General features: G+C 32.0%; 2 protein-coding genes across 2 annotated transcripts in view; both read right to left on the bottom strand.

Annotated features, from left to right (window-relative positions):
• The window catches only part of LOC111702641 (uncharacterized), a 23,860-nt gene extending 13,184 nt beyond the window's left edge, over positions 1-10,676 (bottom strand). The window contains exons 1-7 of the mRNA XM_023474394.1: positions 10,536-10,676; positions 9,092-9,190; positions 8,427-8,503; positions 8,236-8,305; positions 5,126-5,164; positions 4,302-4,382; positions 1,560-1,657 (exon numbers count right to left, since the gene is read on the bottom strand). Coding sequence (XP_023330162.1) covers positions 1,560-1,657; positions 4,302-4,382; positions 5,126-5,164; positions 8,236-8,305; positions 8,427-8,503; positions 9,092-9,190; positions 10,536-10,676 — 605 coding nt within the window. The remainder of the gene's footprint in view (positions 1-1,559; positions 1,658-4,301; positions 4,383-5,125; positions 5,165-8,235; positions 8,306-8,426; positions 8,504-9,091; positions 9,191-10,535) is intronic.
• On the bottom strand, positions 10,299-23,771 carry LOC111702651 (probable serine/threonine-protein kinase mps1). The gene is made up of 12 exons (XM_023474406.1): positions 23,559-23,771; positions 21,140-21,228; positions 20,406-20,463; positions 19,596-19,651; positions 18,343-18,453; positions 17,679-17,728; positions 13,420-13,513; positions 12,572-12,739; positions 11,828-11,880; positions 11,613-11,647; positions 11,149-11,202; positions 10,299-10,822 (listed from the first exon to the last, which is right to left on the bottom strand). The coding sequence occupies exons 1-12, from the start codon at positions 23,656-23,658 to the stop codon at positions 10,803-10,805; spliced, it is 888 nt and encodes a 295-aa protein (XP_023330174.1). The 5' UTR covers positions 23,659-23,771; the 3' UTR covers positions 10,299-10,802.

Genomic DNA, 23,771 nt, shown 5'->3' with positions numbered 1-23,771 from the left:
TGCTTCTGATAAATGGTCCAGAAAACACTGCGGAGTTCTCAGGATTATTTATCATACTTGAAGTGTAAACTTAAACATCAAAAAAGATTTATTTAACATTTTAATTTACTTTTCAAAACAGATTTTTTTATCAATATAACCAAGTTAATTCTGTTAGAATATCTGATAAGAACTCATGAACCCCTGGACAGATTGTGGTTTAAAAATTCTAGGTTAACTGGAGGTAAATGGAAAGTTTAGATACCAGATAAAGAAAATATATATTTATATATGAACATTATTTGCAAGATAAGTTAAAAAAATTTTCCTGAAATTATTTTATCTTTGTTCTTCATGTTATCATCTCTATATCTTCTTTCTTTGTATTTCAAAAAACTAAGAAAGGAATTGAGTCTTTGCCACAAACTAATTTCTTTTAATCTCTCACATAGATTTAACAGTCTTATGATCCGATACGGTACAATATTTACATGTACTGGCATGTACTTAATTAATTAATTAAGAGACGACAACACCGATTAATCGAATATTTTCATCTTCTATGATTCCCTTTAAAACTGTCTGCTAGACCCGGCAAGGTTTTCTTTGCCTGGTTAGCTTGGATGGGACTATTCCAGGCAGATAGAATCTATGTGCTCTATTATCTTAGCATCCGGGCGGTGTAAACCTTGGTATTTTAAACTGAGATTGTTTGAATTCATAGTTTGAAATATATAAGGTCTATAAAATTGGGTTGCAAAGATATAAGGATAAGAAAATCAGAGTTTGTGGCAAAAACTCAATTCCTTTTGCAGATTTTCATGTTTACCAAAGCGAATCTCCAAAATCGGTGAAAACTCGAAAATACTTTTGAATTGTTTTTTATTTATATCTATTATAAAAATAGATTAATACAATACAGATTGAACACTAGATGTCGTCTTTTCAAGATTTATGATTTTTTGTTCACAATAACCCTGAGGCAGAAACCCAAAGGAGTTTCGCTCATGCCGCGTTAAATGACAAGACAGGGAGAGAGCATGCGCGTAACTACTTTGGGCTTCTGCCTCAGGGTTATTGTGAACGAGCCACCCCTTCATCTTAAAAAGACGACATCCAGTGTAATCTGTATCGTTATAAATCTTTAAATCTAACCTTCCGTAGGTCGATTTTTTGTTTTGAAGTTTATCCAATACAAACAAATAAAAAATAGACAAGCCAAAAAAAAGTGAACAGAGTCTAAAACTAAAGAATGCGCAAAATTTAAGTTTTAGCCTAAAAGTTCTGTAAAATAATGATATGCTACTTAAATATTAAACTTTCTCAATATAACCCTGAAGGGAAATTTGAATTTCCCGGGAAAAATCCGAACCAATCAGAGAAAAGGATTTGCAGAGAGATATTACGTAACCGTCAGATTTCGACTATTTTGGTTTTCTAATAAATTGAAAAAGGGCATATTTCAGAAATTCCAAAACTAGGAAAATTGTTATTGTTTAAAGAAGAATGCATTTAAAGTAGATTGACGAATGAATGCTGCAAACTATTTCAAAGATTTATGACGACCTTCAACCATGTACCTGTAATGTTGATCTTTAAGATATTCTCCCCCGTCATAGTTGAAGGAGTTTATTACAGCGGAGATATCATTGTACAGCTGGAAACATCCAGCTGGGGCCTAAAGTGTACATGAGATATCATGTTATAGTTGGAAACATCCAGCTGGGGCCTAAAGTGTACATGAGATATCATTGTACAGCTGGAAACATCCAGCAGGGGCCTAAAGTGTACATGAGATATCATTGTATAGCTGAAAACATCCAGATGGAGCTGTACAGTCAAAAGTAGTGTACGATTTGTATTGCATGTACGGACATCCTAGAGTGTACAGTTTTCAGCAAGCATATAAAGGACATTGTATACTGAGCTAACTATTGAAAGGTGGATATTAAGATTAATGCTTAAACTCCTGGTTCTACTAAGCCAAAGATTATTTAAAACCCATTCGATATCCAAGAAAGAAGTATAAAATTTAACCAATCAGCGTGTCATGTTAAGATGTACTTTTCAACTTTTGCAAAACCGGTTTTGATTTCTGGTGTTGATGGTGTCATATCAATTGAACTAAACATCGATTGAACGAACGTAAGTTTTGTATTAATGTTTATTAAGACTAAAGTTCAAAATGAAAATGTCCTAATTATGTTTTTTTAATAATTTCATATAATTTCATGATAAAATTTATATTTGTTTAAATGTTCTAAAAGCTGGCTTGTGAACAGCGGACTTTAAATCAATCGGATATAAGTCCAATTCAAATAGCAGTGTATCTGTAATTGTTATCAAACGTAACTTTCATACAGTAGAAATATCCAAAAAGAGGATCATAAGAAGAAAATCAAAAGTATGTACATATAATCAGATTAAGCAATCGTGATTAGGGATATCTCATTCTAAAGGTTTCAGCTCAGTACACAATTTTATTTTTGTATGAATGAAAACAAATGAATAAAAATTTGCTAGTTCTTCTTTCAGAATTTTATTTTAAACTTTAAATTAAATGAATTTTCAAATTTAAACAACATCAAAGTTTTCTTGGGAAGAGTTCGAAGTAAAAGTTAATTTAATTGTTTTAGAAGATGAATTCTCGTTTATATAAAGTAAAACTAAGTGGAAGCATGGCTTTGAGATTAAGTTCTTTGAACAAGGAAACGTTTTTCATTTCTGTGACTATGTTTTAAAATCATTCTAGAATCACGTTTTTTATGGAAGTGTAGATTTAATATATTTAAATTTTGGGTCCATTGATCAATTAGATTTTTTAGACTTAGAAGGGAAGAAGTTTGAACATTTTAAATGGTGTTTGAGACGCCTTATTGTACACTGGAAATACAAAAAAAACCTTTCCTAATAGGATCTCATATTATCAAGAGATAATACGAAAAATGTGTACTCAAAATCAGTTCAGCCATTTTGGCTTTTATTGTACACTTGCACTTAGACTTCCAAATTAGACCTTCGAAATTTCAAACTGTGGTTTACGTTAGATAAATAATCTTAGTTTGAAATATCAAAGATGTACTGTGTACACCATCAGGTTGCAAAGGTGTAGTGATTAGACAATTTTAGTTTTGGCAATAACCTCAATTCCTTTCACAATTTTTACACTATTTTATATATTATATTACGAAATATTACGAAATATTTAGATTGTATTTAAGAATATTTCTAAATATTTCTAAATATTTCTAATTATTTCTAAATATTTCTAAATATTTCTAAATATTTCTAAATATTTCTAAATATTTCTAAATATCTCTAAATATTTCTACGGCCCTTCCAGAAAATACCAAAAATTGGGCCTTTGTTCATTTCCTTACAATTATAGTCATCTTTAATATTAATGTATATAAAAGAAAACAGTGAATGATTGATTAGAATTCTATTATTGACTCCTATTCTTTGTATCCCTGTCAAGTTTGAAATAGTAAAAAAACAGACCCCATTTAGAAATCCGAATATTCTTTTTACATGAATCCTGTTTTGAAGTAAGCAAAGAGCGACTTTAAACAATTATGTTCCCATATACCTGAACCAACCTTATCCCATCATGTTCCCATATATCTGAACTGTTAGTGTCCCATCATGTTCCCATATACCTGAACTGTTAGTGTCCCATCATGTTCCCATATACCTGAACTGTTCGTATGTCCCATTATGTTCCCATATACCTGAACTGTTCGTGTCCCATTATGTTTCAATATACCTGAACCAACCTTATCCCATCATGTTCCCATACATCTGAACTGTTAGTGTCCCATCATGTTCCCATATACCTGAACTGTTAGTGTCCCATCATGTTCCCATATACCTGAACTGTTAGTGTCCCCTCATGTTCCCATATATCTGAACTGTTCGTGTCCCCTCATGTTCCCATACATCTGAACTGTTCGTGTCCCCTCATGTTCCCATATATCTGAACTGTTCGTGTCCCCTCATGTTCCCATATATCTGAACTGTTCGTGTCCCATCATGTTCCCATATACCTGAACTGTTCGTGTCCCATTATGTTTCTATATAACTGAACTGTTCGTTTCCCATCATGTTCCCATATACCTGAACTGTTCGTTTCCCATTATGTTTCTATATAACTGAACTGTTCGTTTCCCATCATGTTCCCATATACCTGAACTGTTCGTGTCCCATTATGTTCCCATATACCTGAACTGTTCGTGTCCCATTATGTTTATACCTGAACTGTTCGTGTCCCATTATGTTTCCATATACCTGAACTGTTCGTGTCCCATCATGTTCCCATATACCTGAACTGTTCGTGTCCCATCACAAACTATCTGTGTGATCCAGAGTCCCCATTTATACTCTCCTGCTTCTTTAGTTTCAACCTAAATTATATAATAAAAGAGATCTTGTTTAATGATTCTTAAAAGACAATCCTAATTGTACTAGAAAGTGTTACAGTAAAAATCAGAAAACTCTGGAATAGGAAGACGACTTTTAAACTCAAGTTATGACTTTAAACAGTCCAATGAACATAATAAACAAAGATTGTACAGTGTAGAGACAGAGCCCATTTGATTTTAAATTAATTTGATAAGTTGATATGTTACCACGTCAAATAAACTTAACTATAAGTTCAATATCGTCTTTCAATTCCATAGTTTTCTTGTTCTCACTGTATCTTTTATTTTTACGATCCTAAACGACCATGAAACTGAAATTGTTACAAAAAAAAAATACTGATTCAAAATCATTCTTTTCCCCATTGTTAATTTTCTGACACCCCCTTTTATAAAAATACAAAAATAAACTAAATGTAATTTTGAAAATATTAGAAATAGGATGGATATGGTTATGAAGATTGCATAAAAAAGGTTTTATTTACATGCATCCGTTAAATTTGTTCAATTCAAACACAAACCTTTATTTATTATAATTTCTCCAATCTAATCCATCAAAATTTTGAATAAGGGCCTTTCTCTATTTTATCTTTCATTGAACCTATTTTTACTTTTTATTTATGAGTCTGTATTCTGTAATCTGTATATCTTTTTTTCAATTTTCTTATTGCATTAAACAATATAATTTTATAAAAAAGTGTTTCAAAAACTTATTCTTCTGTTCTTACCTTAAAGTCTATAAACTTTAATGGATATCCGTCTAAAGTCTGAAAATAAGATAAAAATTAAATCTTCTTTTTCTCCACTAGAATTTCCAGCAAAATGGAAAAATTCTTTCCCGAAAATTTTGCATTTTTTCGCATTTCTTTTGCAACAGACAGTCTATGGCTGAGCGGGAAATTTAAGAGAGTATCGTTGAACGAAACTCCCAAGTTTCCTTTTTGAGGTAAATACATGTGTGTAGATTTACATCAAGAAGTAGAAAATACCGATAAAAATAATTCCATGTAAAATAATGTTGATTTCTACAAAATTTTGCTTGACCCCATCCGTGAAACCCGGGTTCCAAAACTGGGTTTCATGAGGATACCCTGTCTTTAGTTTTGGGCTCTGTCCTTACACTGCACTGTACTACTTGCTGTACTGTACTTCAAATGAACTGGAGTAACCAATGACGTCAAGACCTCTTAGTAAAATCAACAGTAGTGCTTCATTATATTTGTAAACTTGATGAACACTATCTTTAAGATAATCTGGTGAAAGCTCTAAATGGATCCATTTGTAGAAACATATATTTTCCCAGGGCTGAGAAGAAGAAAGGAATAATAATTGAAAAAAAAGTTAGAATTAGCATAATTCAAGAATTGGAGTAGAAAGTAGAGGCTAAAGATTAAAGAGATGGGCGTGTTCGGCTTTTTAATTTGGTTCGTTCATCGTTCATAAACAACACAGGTAATTCGTTTTTTATTCAAGCGTTAAAAAAAATTGATTTCCATTTTTTTTTTAAATGATTGTTCATTTTCCATTTATCGTTCAGTAAAATCGTTTGTTCAGTAAAATATTTTTTTTTCACTTATCTTTTCGATCCAATTTGTATTTCCAACGTTCGCTTTTTTGAAAATTGTGTTCGTTCGTTTGCTCACAAAATTAATACCCATCTATAAATAGAGTAAGTTAATACAAGATGGTTCTAGTTCCAAGATGGAGTTTATACAAGATGGTTCTAATTCCAAGATGGAGTTTATACAAGGTGGTTCTAGTTCCAAGATGAAGTTTATACAAGATGGTTCTAGTTCCAAGATGGAGTTTATACAAGATGGTTCTATTTCCAAGATGGAGTTTATTCAAGATGGTTCTAGTTCCAAGATGGAGTTTATACAAGATGGTTCTAGTTCCAAGATTAAGTTTCTGAAATTACTTTTCTAATAAGAATCATAACTGCATACACTTCCATACATCTGCGACAAAACATCCTTACTATCCTTCTATTTATAAATGACCAGAGACAGTTTGATTTTTCGAAAACTTGAAAAGAAGTAGTAACATTGTTGTCGCTGTGAACTATATGGAAAGTCTCATTACTGGCTCTGTAAAGCAAATTAATCCGGTTTCTCTACAGCAATTAAAAACTTTTTTGTTCTTCTCGAGAACTCCCATAGTAAGAGGAGTTATGATTGAAAAGATATCAAATTTAAATCTTAGTTTTCGTTTTGGCAGGAATTTCCTCTATCATTTATCTAATTGGTCGGCAGATGCAATTATAATAGATGAAGAGATCTAATTGGTCGGCAGATGCGATTATAATAAATGAATAGATCTAATTGGTCGGCAGATGCAATTATAATAAATGAGAAGATCTAATTGGTCGGCAGATGCAATTATAATAAATGAGAAGATCTAATTGGTCGGCAGATGCAATTATAATAAATCAAGAGATCTAATTGGTCGGCAGATGTAATTATAATAAATGAAAAGATCTAATTGGTCGGCAGATGCAATTATAATAAATGAAGAGATCTAATTGGTCGGTAGATGTACTTATAATAAATGAAGAGATCTAATTGGTCGGCAGATGTAATTATAATAAATGAAGAGATCTAATTGGTCGGTAGATGCAATTATAATAAATGAAGAGATCTAATTGGTCGACAGATGCAATTATAATAAATGAAGAGATCTAATTGGTCAGTAGATGCAATTATAATAGATGAGGAGATCTAATTGGTCGGCAGATGTAATTATAATGAATGAAGAGATCTAATTGGTCGGTAGATGCAATTGTAATAAATGAAGAGATCTAATTGGTCGGTAGATGCAATTATAATAAAGAAGAGATTGCAAGCCACGGTTCTTATTGATACAATAAGGAAGCCTAGCCTATGGAATCTTCATGATGAAAAGGTAACATTTTGATACAAATGAAAAAAACACTTTCATGATTCTTAACCTTAGCTCTTTCTGAGATTTAGCAGGCTGTAGGTATTACATAAAATCCGACACAATACACAAAACGTAAACTTAAACTAATAAAAACATTTAAAGCAAATGTTATCAAATTGTGCTCTAAGACAGAAGAAAAAAAAATAATTTATAAATCCCCTGAGTCTAAAATAGTTTATAAGAACAAATGTTATCCTAATCTTATTACTTGCTTGCCAATCCAACTGTTTTAACCGAGAACATTGGTAGCTGTCTTCAGGTTCAAATATTGGTAGCTGTCTTCAGGTTCAAATATCAGAACAATCATTTGTACATCACATTATCAAGGTAAATACAAAATAAGTTGTTCACAACAACTTAAATAAGATTTCCAGGAACCTAATTATATTTTATTGAAAATAAAAAAAATGTTCTTTGTGAATTTATTTTCAATTGTGATCAGAAGATACGATTGTATAAATTAAATTGGAAATTTTTTAGTCTGGGGAAAAAATATCATTGGAGACCACAATATTTCCATTGGAGACCACAATATTTTCTTAGGAGACCCAAGGTTTAAATTGGAGACTGCGATATTTTCATAGGAGAATGACATGGAGAATGAGATCCTGATTTTCAATGGAGTGCCACGTGGAGTGTCTTGTGGGAAATCCCTAGATTTTCATCGGAGACCCATATATTTGGATGTTATTTGGAAACCACCAGATTTTCATTGGAGAACCATATTGTAATCAACACCATTAAAAATCATCAGCTGATTTTCAAGCCTTTGGCTTTTTGCTTTATTACAACAATCATTGCACATAAGTGCCGTCTTCATATTTCAAAGATTTATAGGTCCCATTGTAGATTGAATCCATTCGATCGGGGGATAAACAAAACTTTGAAAAAAGTTTACCTCGACATAGAAATGCTGTTCTCTATTTATCCCACAAAAATGCTTGACTCCCAGAGGCCAAATTGTTCCACTAGGATATAAAAAAGTTGAAATTGAAAATTGAAATTAAATAATTTATTTTTAATTAAATCTAAAAAATTGTATTGTTGAACAACAAACTTGAGAGTGAGTGCTTGTCTTGAACAACAAACCTGAGAGTGAGTGCTTGTCTTGAACAACTACCATCTAGTGGAGTAAGAAGTTGTGTATCTACAAAATCTACTCGAACCTGAACATTCATTATAACATTCGAAACTGAACATACATTATAGTATTCGAACCTGAACATACATCCTAATATTTTCTTTTATATACTTCGAAATGACTAATATTTTGTTAGAAATTATGTAAAGAATGTTAGGGATATCTCACAAATCTTGTTGAGGGTTTTATCTAACAGTGCAGTCTGCATATGTATAATTGAATATATACAATAAAAAACTATGTGTTGGTTGGAATCTTGATCTATTGGCAATTAGGTGGGATAAAGTGAAAATAAGAGGAAATAGTACAAAAATAAAAAATGCTCTTCCCTCATTTACATATAGCTGGCCAAAGGGCTGGGCCAAATGGGTGTACCCTCAGAAATAGATTTTTGTTCAAACAGTTCTTAAAATTCCACAGACAACGCCGGGAACCTCAGGTAGTATATAATTAATTGTCCATAGAGCAAATGAAAATACAGGAGATGTTGTTTTTACCTTGACAAATATCTGGTAGAATCTCTAGTTTGTTTTTACCTGACAAACATCTGGTAGAATCTATAGTTTGTTTTTACCTGACAAACATCTGGTAGAATCCTCTAGTTTGTTTTAACCTGACAAACATCTGGTAGAATCTCTAGTTTGTTTTTACCTGACAAACATCTGGTAGAATCTCTAGTTTGNCTGCAGGGATACCAAATGGTAATTGTATCCTGCAGGGATACCAAATGGTAATTGTATCCTGCAGGGATACCAAATGGTAATTGTATCCTGCAGGGATACCAAATGGTAATTGTATCCTGCAGGGATACCAAATGGTAATTGTATCCTGCAGGGATACCAAATGGTAATTGTATCCTGCAGGGATACCAAATGGTAATTGTATCCTGCAGGGATACCAAATGGTAATTGTATCCTGCAGGGATACCAAATGGTAATTGTATCCTGCAGGGATACCAAATGGTAATTGTATCCTGCAGGGATACCAAATGGTAATTGTATCCTGCAGGGATACCAAATGGTAATTGTATCCTGCAGGGATACCAAATGGTAATTGTATCCTGCAGGGATACCAAATGGTAATTGTATCCTGCAGGGATACCAAATGGTAATTGTATCCTGCAGGGATACCAAATGGTAATTGTATCCTGCAGGGATACCAAATGGTAATTGTATCCTGCAGGGATACCAAATGGTAATTGTATCCTGCAGGGATACCAAATGGTAATTGTATCCTGCAGGGATACCAAATGGTAATTGTATCCTGCAGGGATACCAAATGGTAATTGTATCCTGCAGGGATACCAAATGGTAATTGTATCCTGCAGGGATACCAAATGGTAATTGTATCCTGCAGGGATACCAAATGGTAATTGTATCCTGCAGGGATACCAAATGGTAATTGTATCCTGCAGGGATACCAAATGGTAATTGTATCCTGCAGGGATACCAAATGGTAATTGTATCCTGCAGGGATACCAAATGGTAATTGTATCCTGCAGGGATACCAAATGGTAATTGTATCCTGCAGGGATACCAAATGGTAATTGTATCCTGCAGGGATACCAAATGGTAATTGTATCCTGCAGGGATACCAAATGGTAATTGTATCCTGCAGGGATACCAAATGGTAATTGTATCCTGCAGGGATACCAAATGGTAATTGTATCCTGCAGGGATACCAAATGGTAATTGTATCCTGCAGGGATACCAAATGGTAATTGTATCCTGCAGGGATACCAAATGGTAATTGTATCCTGCAGGGATACCAAATGGTAATTGTATCCTGCAGGGATACCAAATGGTAATTGTATTCTCCAGGAATAACTTTAATAGAGCATTGATCCTCACATTTGATATCGAAATCACGACATTTACACAAAAGTTTCGATCTGGAGAAAACATCCTAATGTGGCGGAAGATGATCTGAGTCTGAGCCGGATACAGAGACGCGGCAAGAAGAGCAACAGTTCTGCCACGTCACCATGATATATATAATTTTGATTTCTTAAATTTACAAATAAGTTTTAAGTTAGTTAATAAAGTATTTATATAGACTCGTCGTCTGATAGATAGGTAGGCAGCCAGAAGTTCTGTGTCGAAGGCGGAGTTTTTCTTTTCCGTCTCTGAAAGCTTCCTGGAGAAAAAGGACAACGGAACCCAGGCGTCGTCAATCCTCTGCTGCAACACAGCACCCATATGAGAGTCTGAGGCGTCTACTGCTAGAGAGATTGGAGCTGATGGTAGAGGATGGGTGAGCTCTAGAACCTTGATGAGGAGATCCTTTGCGTGACAGAAAGCCGAGTCTCTGTATCCGGCTCAGACTCAGATCGTCTTCCGCCACACTACAAGGATATTATATTCTTAACTGACAAAAAATTGCAGTGCAGTTTAAGAAAAAGACATAACAGATATTTAAAATTAGTTTTGTACGTAAATGCAAAATTCATACTGTGCTTGTCCGTCCATTAAACGTCAAAACGGTTGAACTGATCGGACCCAAAATTTGTGGGGGAGCTCACATGACACTAGGAATTACAAAAAGTTGTCTCCAAAATTTTTTTTAACAAAGAGTAGATACTGACAGAGAGAGCCACAATAAAATTTGAAAACGTGGTGGGCGCGAAGCACCCTAAAAGTTTGTTTTTATATATTTAACTATTGAACTTACCCAGTTCATGATTATAGTTTGGATAGTTTTCATTTACAAAGTTTGTCGTAGCACCTATTTTAACAACTTGATTGCATGCAAATCTTATAAAAATTCTAAGTTGGCATACAAAATTATGAATTTAAATTGAAAACAATATTGGAATTGAGTCTTTGCCACAAACTCAAATTTGTTAACTCCTATCTTTACAACCTGATGGTGTAAACATTTGAAATTTTAAACTTTAACTATTATATTTAATAGAATTTATGGTTTGAAAAATTTAATGTCTACTACGATTGGTTCTAATGAAAAAAATCAGAATTTGTGACAAATACTCAAATCCTTTTTTAAATAATAATAAAAATATTAACAGTTGAAAAATGAATAATAATGATGAAAGAAAAAATAATAAAAGATGAAAAACTATAAAACTAAGAAATTAAAAAAATGTTTAAAAATAAAATCAAGAAATAAAGTTTTGCCTGATGATGCTTCGTTACAACTGAAAACTCCATTCCTTGAAAACAACTTTTTATTTCAAACTATTCTTTTTTTGGTTGGGGGGGGGGGGTGAAAAAGAAATGCTGAAGGATTTTTTATTCAGAATTCTAATTTGATTTTAAATAAATAAAAGGAAAAAATTTAAATAGAATTTGAATAGAATTTGAATAGAAATTAAAATTCATGAAACAAATTCCTTTTTTGCACTTTCTGTATCTCAGCAGCTTGGCTTGCAGGTCTATAGGACAGCTAAACAAAAAATTAATTCGTTATACAATTTTTTGCAATTTTATATATTTTTATATTTTTTTTAAAATATATTTTAGAATAATACTAATGAGCTCTTGCTGCGCTTAAAGTATTTTTAGCATAATTTTTAGCTTTTAATTTTGTCTTTTGAGGCCGTTTTTTCCTTTATAAAAATTCCTGTTTTCGTTTGTGAAAACGATGTAAGCATTTACGGTTGGTCTTTGCCTTAAAATGAAACTCGCTTTCATTTCCATAAATTATCTTTGTTTTGTAATCAACACAATTCGGTTATTTCTTAACCCCGAAAAAAAATCAGTTAAGAGAGAAAGATGCAAATCTAAAATAAATGCCCCCGTATTTTCTTTTATTTGAGGGTTTAACTAGCTACAAGAAACAACGTAGATATTCTTATAAAACTGTTAAAATCTAGAGTTCTTGTTGGCAAAATTTAATATTTACAGGCCATGAATCTATTGCTTCCCTGGGGTCATGTAAGGTCTACATAAACTGGTATGAAAATACAGAATACATATCATACATGTGCAAAAGAAAAAGCAACCTTGAAAAATAAAATGTCCGGGCAAAATTCAATAAAAGTCTGAAAAATCTAAAAAGCATTTTTCAATTTATCCCCCGATAAAAACTTGTTTCAAATCTTTGTTTTTATGAAATTATGATTTTTGATAATCACCTCTACTGTCTCATTTTGTGTGGTGATCAAAGACGATCCAAAAGTTAAGGTTTCAGGAGTTTGCGGAGGATATTCCATAGGGGGTAGAGTAGTCTGGGGAGAAGGAGAAGGGGGCGTAGTACCTCCTTCAGCAGGAGATATAGTTGTTAGAACAATAGGAGGCACGTTCTGAAATATTTATAGAATTTTTTTAGAATTTAAATATAAAGAATAAATTTGCTCAAAAAAAGTTTTCAATAATTCAATTTAATTTTTCCAACACTTTTCATGAGAATAACTTCAAAGGAATTGATTACACGCCTCAAACTCTAATTTAGATCCTTGCAACATGTCTCAGAACTTGGTTCCATGGTGCTCGATCATCTAACTATCAGTTTCAGAGATCATCTCGATCATCTAACTATCAGTTTCAGAGATAAAAAGGGCAATTTATTTAGTTTCTTTGTCCAAATATAGCTTCATTTCCAAACAGTACTTGACCAAGCTTTTTTATAGTATTATTTATTTTTAATTAATTCTTGAAATCACTTTAGATTCATATTATTGTTGTTGTGACAGGAAAAAATTTTAAATTTTAAATTTTAAATTCTCACTGAATTTGAACTAAATAAAATACTCTTACATAAGATTAATTGATAAAGAAAGCTTAATAACCTTTCCTGTGATATTTAGAAAGATGTAGATTTCCCTGTATGATAATTGAAAGATGTAGATTTCCCTGTATGATAATTGAAAGACTGCAGCATGGTTTTGGTGAACTGAGCCTAGGGATTTCTGCAATGATTTTCATCTTTCTAATTATCCCAAACAAAAAAGTTTGTGTTTATATACTGTACTGCAACGGTTACCTGGGATGGATACATGTTGTACATGTCTGGTGTACAGGGGGAGGACTGTACATTAACAGGGTTAAGACCCAGCAGGCTACTAAGAGGAGTAGAACTATAGATTAACCAAAATAATAAAAAGGAAATTATATTATAAAGTTTAAACAATAGAAGTAATTCCAGGACAAGGGAATAGTAAAAACAATTAAAAACTATGAAATAACAAATTAGTTTAAATAGAAAACAAACAAGAAAACTTTATCATAAACATTAGTTTGTTTCTAAAAAATTAAAGAGAAAACATTTTCTACGTTTATATTTGGTTTTAGTGTTTATAAATCCACAAATCTATACAATGATATTGTAATAAATATCGGGTCACATGATATTCTGTAAACCTGTAGTACGTTTTACATTATTAACTATTTATTCTTTAACACATTATAGGGATGTTAACGTTTTCTTTTTGTTTTGAAAAACGATCGTTTCGTTATAAAAAGGCGACGAAAAATCAAAAACGAAACGATCGTTTTTTAAAAAGTTCGTTTTTTAGAAATGGTCGTTTTTAAAACAATCGTTTTGAAAAATGATCGTTTAAAAAGAACGACCATTTTTATAAAGTTCGTTGTTTCGTTAACGATCATTAACGACAACCCTTCGTTAATGATCGTTAACAAAATTGTCAAAAAAAACTTTTTTTCAAAAAACGATAGTTTTTTTAAAAGCGATTGTTTTTTAAAAAACAATCGTATAAAAAACGGTCACAAATCGTTTTCATAAAAACGATCGTTATTCGTTTTCTAAAAGTATAAAACAAGTAGGTCGTTTTAAAACGATCGTTTTTTTCCGAAAACGAAGCAAAAAACGATCTTTTAACGATCGTTTTCAAAAACGATTAACAACCCTAATAATACATACAGCAATCTTCATATTTGTTAACCTTATGAGCTTACAAGATCGTGCCTTGAGTATTGGCATTGATAGTTACGAGCCAGTGTCTAGAGGACACCGATAGCTTAAGAGATTGTGCCTTGAGTATTGGAATTGATAGTTTACAGGATTGTAGCCGTGTGGATTGTGCCTTGTTTGAGACATTGATCAATTGATTGCTAATTTCCGTATTGACACCGATAGCTAAAGAGATCACTACCATGTAGATCCTGTCCTGTTTGATAATCATCACAGACGGAATGTACCTGGACTGATACAGTTTGGGACAAAGTTTTAAAAGTACGGCATTCACTGTAGAGATGTCAACGTTTTGATTTTTCTAGATTTTAGCTTTCGTTACGATAGTGCTCATTAAAAGTATTAACGTTTAAAACGTTACGTTGCACATTATGAAATTTTATTGCACAGAGTAACGTGCGTAATGAATTTTCTGCACTTGAATACCTTATACAACGTTAAGCTTTAGTAAATGTTGTGAAAAAACAGTAAGCTCCGTTACGCTTTTGCATTTCCCGTTTTAAAAAACTTTCCCAACGTTGCGTTAAAGCTTATGTAATGAAACCACAATTTTTTAACGTTCCACTTTCATGCAAGGTAAATATTTTCAGAGACCTTACGTTACACTTTCACTTGGTTTAAGATCTAAAAGATGACAAACGTTTTGCTTTAATAGAACGTCATTGGGGCATAGTTCTGTACGTTACAATGCATTTCAGTACAAATAATATTGTTTGTTAACGTTTACGTTTTATCTTAACTTTTCCAATATAAACTCTTTTAATTACGTTTAGAAATTTTACTAAAATGCTCCTTTTCTTACGTTACGATTTATCGAAACGTTATGGCGAAAACTTTTTTGTTACACTTTTTTACAACTGACAATCAAAACTGTTTATTCGTTTCGTTTCTAAGAAAGATTTGAAAAAATGTTCTATACGTTGCGTTGTTCAATTCCTTAATGTTTCTAACGTTAGACTTTATTAAAATAACATTGTTTCTAAATGAAAGCATTGCAAAAATTTTTCCGTGATAATTACATTTTTTAACTCACCCTGTATGTTGCTGTTGTATTGTTAACCTTTTTAGAGAATGTGTAGAAGAATATGCATTATGCAATATAAAGACGTTATAATATTATTATTTTTAACGATTTTTAAAATTTGTAAATGAAATTTTTTAGCATTAGACTTTCAACTCAAAGTATGTCTTTAAGGGACTAGAGACGTAATTTTAAGTGACCTTCCATTTATGGAGTGGCATGTTCAGAAGAGGTGATCAATATTGGAATAGAGCCAACCGCCCACCGGAAGCCGCTGCGTTTTCACCGTAAGGCCACAAAAAAAAATTTATTTTTTATTTTCATGTTATACATCATTTTCTTGGATATTCAATGCTAAATTCAAATCTGAAAAGCGTTTAAAAAAATTGAAAATTGAGTGAGTCAGAGCTAAAAAACTCATCAAAAATATTAAAAAGTTATAAAACCGGAATTTAGTACCGTTATTTGGCCATAACTTCTTTAGATCTTAATATATTTAAAAATGGTTTTCGAATCTGAATTCAGCATGAAATTTCCAAGAAAATAATGTATCATATTTATTTTTTTAAATACTTTTTAGGCCTTACAGTAATATCTCCAATATTAAATTGTCAATTCGCAACCCTATGGAAAACACTCCTAAATTTCAAATCATCAATCAGATAAAAGTTTACACGTTATCATTTGGAATTTAGCATGGCCCTCTTTAAATGGAGGATCACTTGAAATTATCATCGTGTATTTGACGAGCTTAAAAAATAGACATGTTTTGGGACACTTCATTAAATGAGTTAAATCCCGATGGTTTAAACCTTGTATATTACGATATTAATGGTCTACGACATCGGGTTGCAAATATATATTAAATGAAAATAAGGGTTTTTGGCATAAACTCATTTTCTTTGAACTTGAAATGAAAAACCATAAGTCTTTGCTCTTATAATCATCAGTCGAATCTCTTACATTGATATATTAGAGACGTTTTGAAATGTTTTGATTGACAGAATTATTGTTGCACTTTTGAAATTAAAACTCAGCCCTCATATTCTAACGTTTTATGAACAACATTTTCATCAGACATATATCTAACGTTAGACTAATCAATTTAGTATTCAGAGAAAAGTTATGAAAAGTTTTGATTTACAGAATTACATTTTTTTAAATGTTATACGTTACATTATTGAAATTTTACTTTGTAAAAAAATCTTTCGTTTCCTGATTATTAAAATAATAACCCATTTCTGCAACGTTGAATTTTTCATTACACTATAAGGGAAAACGTTTCAAAGCGTTTTCATAAACAGTAATTCATTTTACAGTTATACAACGTTACACTTTTTATAAATTGAACTTTGAAATAGAAATCCTTTCGTTACGATATTAAATCAAATCACAATCCGTTTTTCAAACGTTAGACTTTCAAGCTCCCCTTGGAAATAAAACATTTTTTTACGTTATGGTCAAAAAAGTTGTAGATATTAGAAAAATAACGTTACATTTCCACAAAACGCTAACGTTGGGGGTATACTCCTCTAACGTTAACGTGTAACGTTAACGTTAGGTATGAGCTCCTATAACGTTAACGTTTAACGTTCACGTTATATAGAATATATCCAAACGTTACACATTATTGTAACGTAACGTACAAAAACGTACATTATACGTTACGTTACACTATCGTTGACATCTCTAGCATTCAGTACAATATGAATTTTAAAAAATTACATCTTTTTCATTATTATTTTTTTAGAAGGTAGTTTAAATTGGTGGCACAATGGAAATGAGTTGGCTCCGTAAAATCCAATTTTACGACAAACACCCAAAGTTTAGGTGTTTTATCAAATATGTGAGTTTTCAAACCCAAATTTTTTATCATGACATCTATATTTTTTAGCTGAAGTGCCCGGCGTTGCTAGTAAAAAAGAAATAATTCTAACTCTGGGGGAAAAAATTTCGAAGAAGACAAAAATTCAGCCAGATTGGTCCAGTCGTTCATGTATTTTTTATAAATATCACGGACAGCCGTAGTACATTTGAATTTCCGAGCTGGGTCAACTATCCCGGTCCCAGTTTGTACTGTATCCCCCGAACATTGGGTAAATGAAGCAGACACTCAATAGGACTTGCCGTTGCAAAAAGGTTGACGCGGTTGAATTTACTTTTACTGAAGGGTCAGAGGTGCGTGATATATTTACAAATATATATGTATGAGCGAAGAGCTCTATTATTTAGTTACTGAGTAATTTTTAATCATAATTTAGTAATATTTGATATTTTTTTATTATTTTTCCTAAAAAAGTCTTCGCTCGTAGAGATTCCACTGCTGGCATTCAAAACTAACTGAATAAGAAAAGGTATAAGGAAACATTAAACGACATCGGGTTATGAGAATACAGTCGGCTTTCCATATTATACTTTTTAAAAACTATCGTTTTTAAAGTGTTTTCTAAAAATCGCTTGTTCTGTAAAAAAAACTATCGTTTTTCGTTCAGGAAAAAACGGTATTTTTTCAAGTTCGTACGAACGATTTGAAATCTTTTGTTTTTGATTTTTTCTTTCGTTTAAAAAACGATCATTTTTCATTTCTCTGAACGATTCATTTCGTTCGTTTTTTTCTGAATGACAACCTTTTAACCACGACAAATTTCGGTCGTTCGTTCTCAAAAATGTTGTTTGTTAAAAAACGTTATCTCTGTGGCGTTCAACTTATTGTTTTCTTTGGTTTCTTTGCCAAATCAAAAATATAAATATAAAATCATATAAAAGACATTTCCTATTCCGAAGATGAAGTTTAAACCTCAGAACGTTATAAATTTTTTATTTTTTAGTTCATCAGTGAAGTCTCATCATTTTTAGGTAACCCTGCATATGAATGATTTTTATCCAACCTGAACTGCTGTATCCGGATCTGTATTTGTTTAGGTAACCCTGTATATGAATGATTTTTATCCAACCTGAACTGCTGTATCCGGATCTGTATTTGTTAAACCCGGAAGTTCAAGAACGGATCCATTTTCTCCCAATATTAAATAGAAATGGTTGTGTGCATGAACTTCAGCTGTAATCTGAAATATAATTTTTAAATTGTTTTACATACCTCGTTTTTCGTTTTGTTGAAGATTTTACAACACAATTTTATTAGATATTCAAATATTCTATTTAAGAAAATTGAAAATGTGCACATTTTAAGAATAAACCTTTAAAAAAATATCTGTGTAAAAGGTGTTGATAGACTTTTTAACATTTCTAATAAAATACAACAACAAAACGTAATTAGATATATATTTGTTTAAATTAAACTATTTCAAAAGAAAAATACTTCTAAGGGACTGTCCTTGGGATTTCAAATGATACTCCTATTAAAAAAGGGGGCATGCCTGATTCACAATAGTACCCTTAACCTGATCAATAATTTGACAGCTATTGTTAATTTCCCTCACTTGAAAAAGAGATTTATTCCTGAATGTTTCCTCAATTGTTTCTGCTGAAGAAATGAAAAAATTTTCTAGTGAAAGTAACCACACACTTCTGAATCAATTTTTATCATTCTATCAGACACAGTCTGTCAGACACTCTCCACTAAACTCTACTGTTTCTTCGGTCAGTGTACTGCAAATCACTGCAGTACACACCGGAAGCTTAGTTGAGGGTGAATCTAACACTCCCGTCTACAACTGGAGAGTCTAAAGTACCTTATTAATAAAACAAATTGAGTTTTTGCCACAAGTTCTGATTTTCTAATTCTCATATCTTTGCAACTTGATGTCTGAGACCTTGGATTTTTCAAACTATGGAATCTGTTTGATCAAATTGTCTAAGTTTGAAATATAAAAGGTTTGTAATATATTCTTTATCAATGTGTAATGTTATCTATGTTATCCATGCTAGTAATATATATATCTTAATTATCTGTATGTTGACCCTGCCGGGCTAGCCCGGTCAGTTTCGTTCATCTGTATATAAAATAAATTAGTTAAATGAGATTAGTCGTTTAATAAGGACGTATACATAGCCTTAAGTTTTGGCTAAGAATAGAGAGCCAGTAGTTTGGCAAGAGATAGAGTCATTTAGATTCTAATTAGACTTTGAGTAGAGTTATCATTACGTTATCTCGGATCTAGATATCTTACATGGTTTACACTATCGGACTGCAAATATATAGGGATTAGAATATTTCAGATTCTGTCTTAAACTCAATTGCTTTTACCTGTTGAGATTGGTTCTGTGTTTCATTGTTTGAGTTCTCCTCATCCGACCAAAATTCTTAAATAAATTTGTTATATTTCAAACATATGACAAATCTAATCACGACAAAGATCTTTGTTTCATATACAGAATGTTTAATTCAATGCAAACTAGTCAGCAGAATAAGGTCAAATGCCACGGTACGTCATGCATGCCGAGGTAGAAAGGAGTGTGATCGACGAGGCCGATGTCCTGTTACATAAGATTATAGAAGTCTCAATAACTCAGAATGATAACATATTTTCACAAGTTTATTTATTCATATGTTACTCGTTTAACATACTAAGAATGACTAATGTAAAATCCGAGATTGAACAAGTTTGCGAAAAATCAGTGAAACTGTTTGCGCATTTATGCAAACTCAATTCTAATTTTAACATTTAGGACAAAATCATATTTTCTTATAACTAAAAGTCAGGCTTCTACAGGATCTAATTTATAAACTGATCAACAGTTTGTATCGTTTAATCTGTAAAAATAGTTTTGTGTACAACCAAGTGTTGTTATTCCAGTTAATCTCGGCCAGTTACCATCAGTCCTTTTTCAAGTCTATAATAACTTTCAGAGTGGTATATATCACGTTAGTAGGTCAAATTGGTCTAGGATAGGTCATGTACTGTAAAAACTCTGGCTGCTCCATCAAAGTTAAAAACTGGGATGGGATAGAATTGGGCAGGTCCTTTCCACAAGTCATGAAAGCCAGTGCAGAACAAAGGGTCGGTCCGTGTTTAATTAAAATTGACTCTAGTCTACAGTGATAGCTTAATGCTACCTGGATCCTCAAGAAGGTTAGAGGGAAACTCCTCCTCTTCTGAACCAGGCACTGCAAACTAGACATCAGAAGAAACTAAAGTTTACTGGTAGAGCTTTGTGACCTTGCAGCTCCTCTAGTCTAGCTGAGGAGTCATGATCAACATATAAATATTCAATCTTACATGCAGTTTACTTTAGTTTGATGTGTAGGGATAACAAGGATACCAGGGATACCAGGGATAACAGGTATACCATGGATACCTATGATACAACGGATATCAGGGATACCCGGGATACCAGGGTTACCAGAGAAACCAAGGAAACCAGGGACACCAGGGATACCAGGGATACCAGGAATACCGGGATACAAGGAATAGTATGGATACCAGTGATACCAGGGATACCAGGGAAACCAGGGATACCANTGTATAATGTATATTTAATGCTGACTTTGCGAGAAGAAATAAGATATTATAAACTTTTCCGATGTTAAAAGGTTCAAACCCCCCTCCCTCCTCCTCCACATACCACCTTATTAAACCCCCCTCCCTCCTCCTCCACATACCACCTTCATTAAACTCCCCTCTTCCTCCACATACCACATTCATTAAACCCCCCTCCCTCCTCCTCCACATACCACCTTCATTAAACCCCCCTCACTCCTCCTCCACATACCACCTTCATTAAAACTTTTGGAAGGAAAAGTTAACAATCAATATCAAACAATCCCTTTAGGATGGATTAGTAACTAACCTCATTATAATCCTCTTGATGTTGATCCTCTTGATCTTGATCCTCTAGATTCTGTAGAATATTAAACAGATCAGATTCACTTAGATTCTCTAGATAAATGCAAGTTAAGATTAATGTTTTCTCCCTAAAGGGCAATAATTATAATAAGAAAAGATTTGAAACTACAAAGCAAAACTTTTTTCATTCTATGGTAGAAGATTTTTCATTCTATGGTACAAGATTTTTCTTTCTATGGTACAAGATTTTTCATTCTATGGTACAAGATTTTTCATTCTATGGTACAAGATTTTTCATTCTATGGTACAAGATTTTTCTTTAAAGTAACACATTAAATGTTCTATATAATTTCACCACTGGACTGCTTTGACGGAAGCTAAAAGGTATCAGAATAGATTGGAACAGGTATTAGAAAATATTGGAAAAGGTATTAGAATATATGGGAAAAGGTATTAGAATATATGGGAAAAGGTATTAGAATAGATTGGAAAAGGTATAAGAATATATGGGAAAAGGTATTAGAATAGATTGGAACAGGTTTTAGAATAGATTGGAAAGGGTATTAGAATAGATTGGGAAAGGTATTAAAATATATAGAAAAAGGTATTAAAATAGATTGGAAAAGGTATTAGAATAGATTGGAACAGGTATTAGAATAGATTGGAAAAGGTATTAGAATAGATTGGAAAAGGTATTAGAATAGATTGGAAAAGGTATTATAATATATTGGAAAAGGTATTAGAATAGATTGGAAAAGGTAATAGAATAGACTGGAAAAGGTATTAGAATATACTGGAACAGGTATTAGAATAGATTGGAACAGGTATTAGAATATATTGGAACAGTTATTAGAATATATTGGAACAGGTATTAGAATAGATTGGAACAGGTATTAGAATAGATTGGTACAGGTATTAGAATAGATAGGAAAAGGTTTTAGAATAGATTGGAAAAGGTATTAGAATAGATTGGAACAGGTATCAGAATATATTGGAACAGGTATTAGAATATATTGGAACAGGTATTAGAATAGATTGGAACAGGTATTAGAATATATTGGAACAGGTATTAGAATAGATTGGAAAAGGTATTAGAATAGATTGGAAAAGGTATTAGAATAGATTGGAAAAGGTATTAGAATAGATTGGAACAGGTATTAGAATAGATTGGGAAAGGTATTAGAATAGATAGGAAAAGGTATTAGAATAGATTGGAAAAGGTATTAGAATAGATTGGAAAAGGTATTAGAATAGATTGGAACAGGTATTAGAATAGATTGGGAAAGGTATTAGAATAGATAGGAAAAGGTATTAGAATAGATTGGAAAAGGTATTAGAATAGATTAGAAAAGGTATTAGAATAGATTGGAATAGGTATTAGAATAGATTAGAAAAGAATTTAAAAAAGATTGAAATAAGGATTTAAATAGATTAGAATGGAAAAGGTAATTATTATGATTGGAATTGGGATTTTGAAAAAAAAAACTATCCCTGAAGGAAGAATAACAATTGTAATTAAATAATTTGATTAGATAAAAGCAAATGCTTGTCATAACCAACAAAACTAAATCCTGTATAAATGAGGATAAAGCTCATATATAAATATAATTATATGTTAGCTATAGCTGGTCAAACGGCTAGACCAAATTAGCTGAATATATATAAAGTAATATATATATTTGAAAGCATCATAAAAGAATTCTATATCTGGATTATACACTGTTAGAAAAACCCGCTTACAATCAACAGTATTTAGTTCACGCACCAAGCCATGAAGATCCGTTGTAATATATCAACGATAATTCTTTATTCATCCTAGCCTGTTTCGTACGTACGCTGTTTTCATTTGTGAAATTACGACAAATATAACAATAATGAAGATATTATAGTTTTAGGGTTGTTTACATCACATGGCAGTGCAAGTCAATTTTTTGTCAAAAGCAATAGAAATAGCCCCTAGCCAATAGCAAAAAAAAAGAATTGAGCTACAAAGACTAATTATCAAAAAAAAATATTTTTACAAGTATTTTTATGATCCGGTGAAAACTCCCCATCATGTTAAAAATTTAAAGTTCTGGCATTTTAAAAAATGGCTATAAAAAATTGTTATCAATGAACATGAATTTCACTAAAATGCATTACGGATGTCTTTTTCTATGTGACTAACTATTTTATTAAAAAGAGAAATTACCTAAATAGTTGATATTTAACGGTAGTTGGTTTAATTACCTAAATAGTTGATATTTAACGGTAGTTGGTTTAATTACCTAAATATAGTTGATATTTAACGGTAGTTGGCTTAATTACCTAAATAGTTGATATTTAACGGTAGTTGGTTTAATTACCTAAATAAAGTTGATATTTAACGGTAGTTGGCTTAATTACCTAAATAGTTGATATTTAACGGTAGTTGGTTTAATTACCTAAATAGTTGATATTTAACGGTAGTTGGTTTAAACCTCGGCCACTCTTCTCAAATCTTTCTGGTTCATCGTTCTCTAGTCTCAGGGGCGTTTTATTCATTAGTATCAGGGGCCGATTACTCTCGAATCCTGCATCCTTGTTGTTTAGCCCCTGGTTACCGCGTAGCTTGTTCAGTTTTGTCTTGTAAATATTTTGAGATTGTTCTGTTACTC

Source organism: Eurytemora carolleeae, unplaced genomic scaffold, assembly GCF_000591075.1.
Source record: "Eurytemora carolleeae unplaced genomic scaffold, Eaff_2.0 scaffold412, whole genome shotgun sequence".
NCBI classification, from domain to species: Eukaryota; Metazoa; Arthropoda; class Copepoda; order Calanoida; family Temoridae; genus Eurytemora; species Eurytemora carolleeae.
Note: the sequence above shows the minus strand (reverse complement) of the source record. Positions and strands in the feature narration are given on the sequence as shown.

Bases quoted from the DNA above. Each gene is read 5' to 3' on its own strand.
- LOC111702651 (XM_023474406.1), bottom strand. From the start codon at position 23,658: ATGAATAAAACGCCCCTGAGACTAGAGAACGATGAACCAGAAAGATTT. The intron at 19,652-20,405 runs GTAGCATTAAGC...AATTTATTTAAG, and splicing joins TAACCTTCTTGAGGATCCAG to AATTTTGGTCGGATGAGGAG. The intron at 17,729-18,342 runs GTTGGATAAAAA...TTTCTTATTCAG, and splicing joins ATCCGGATACAGCAGTTCAG to TTAGTTTTGAATGCCAGCAG.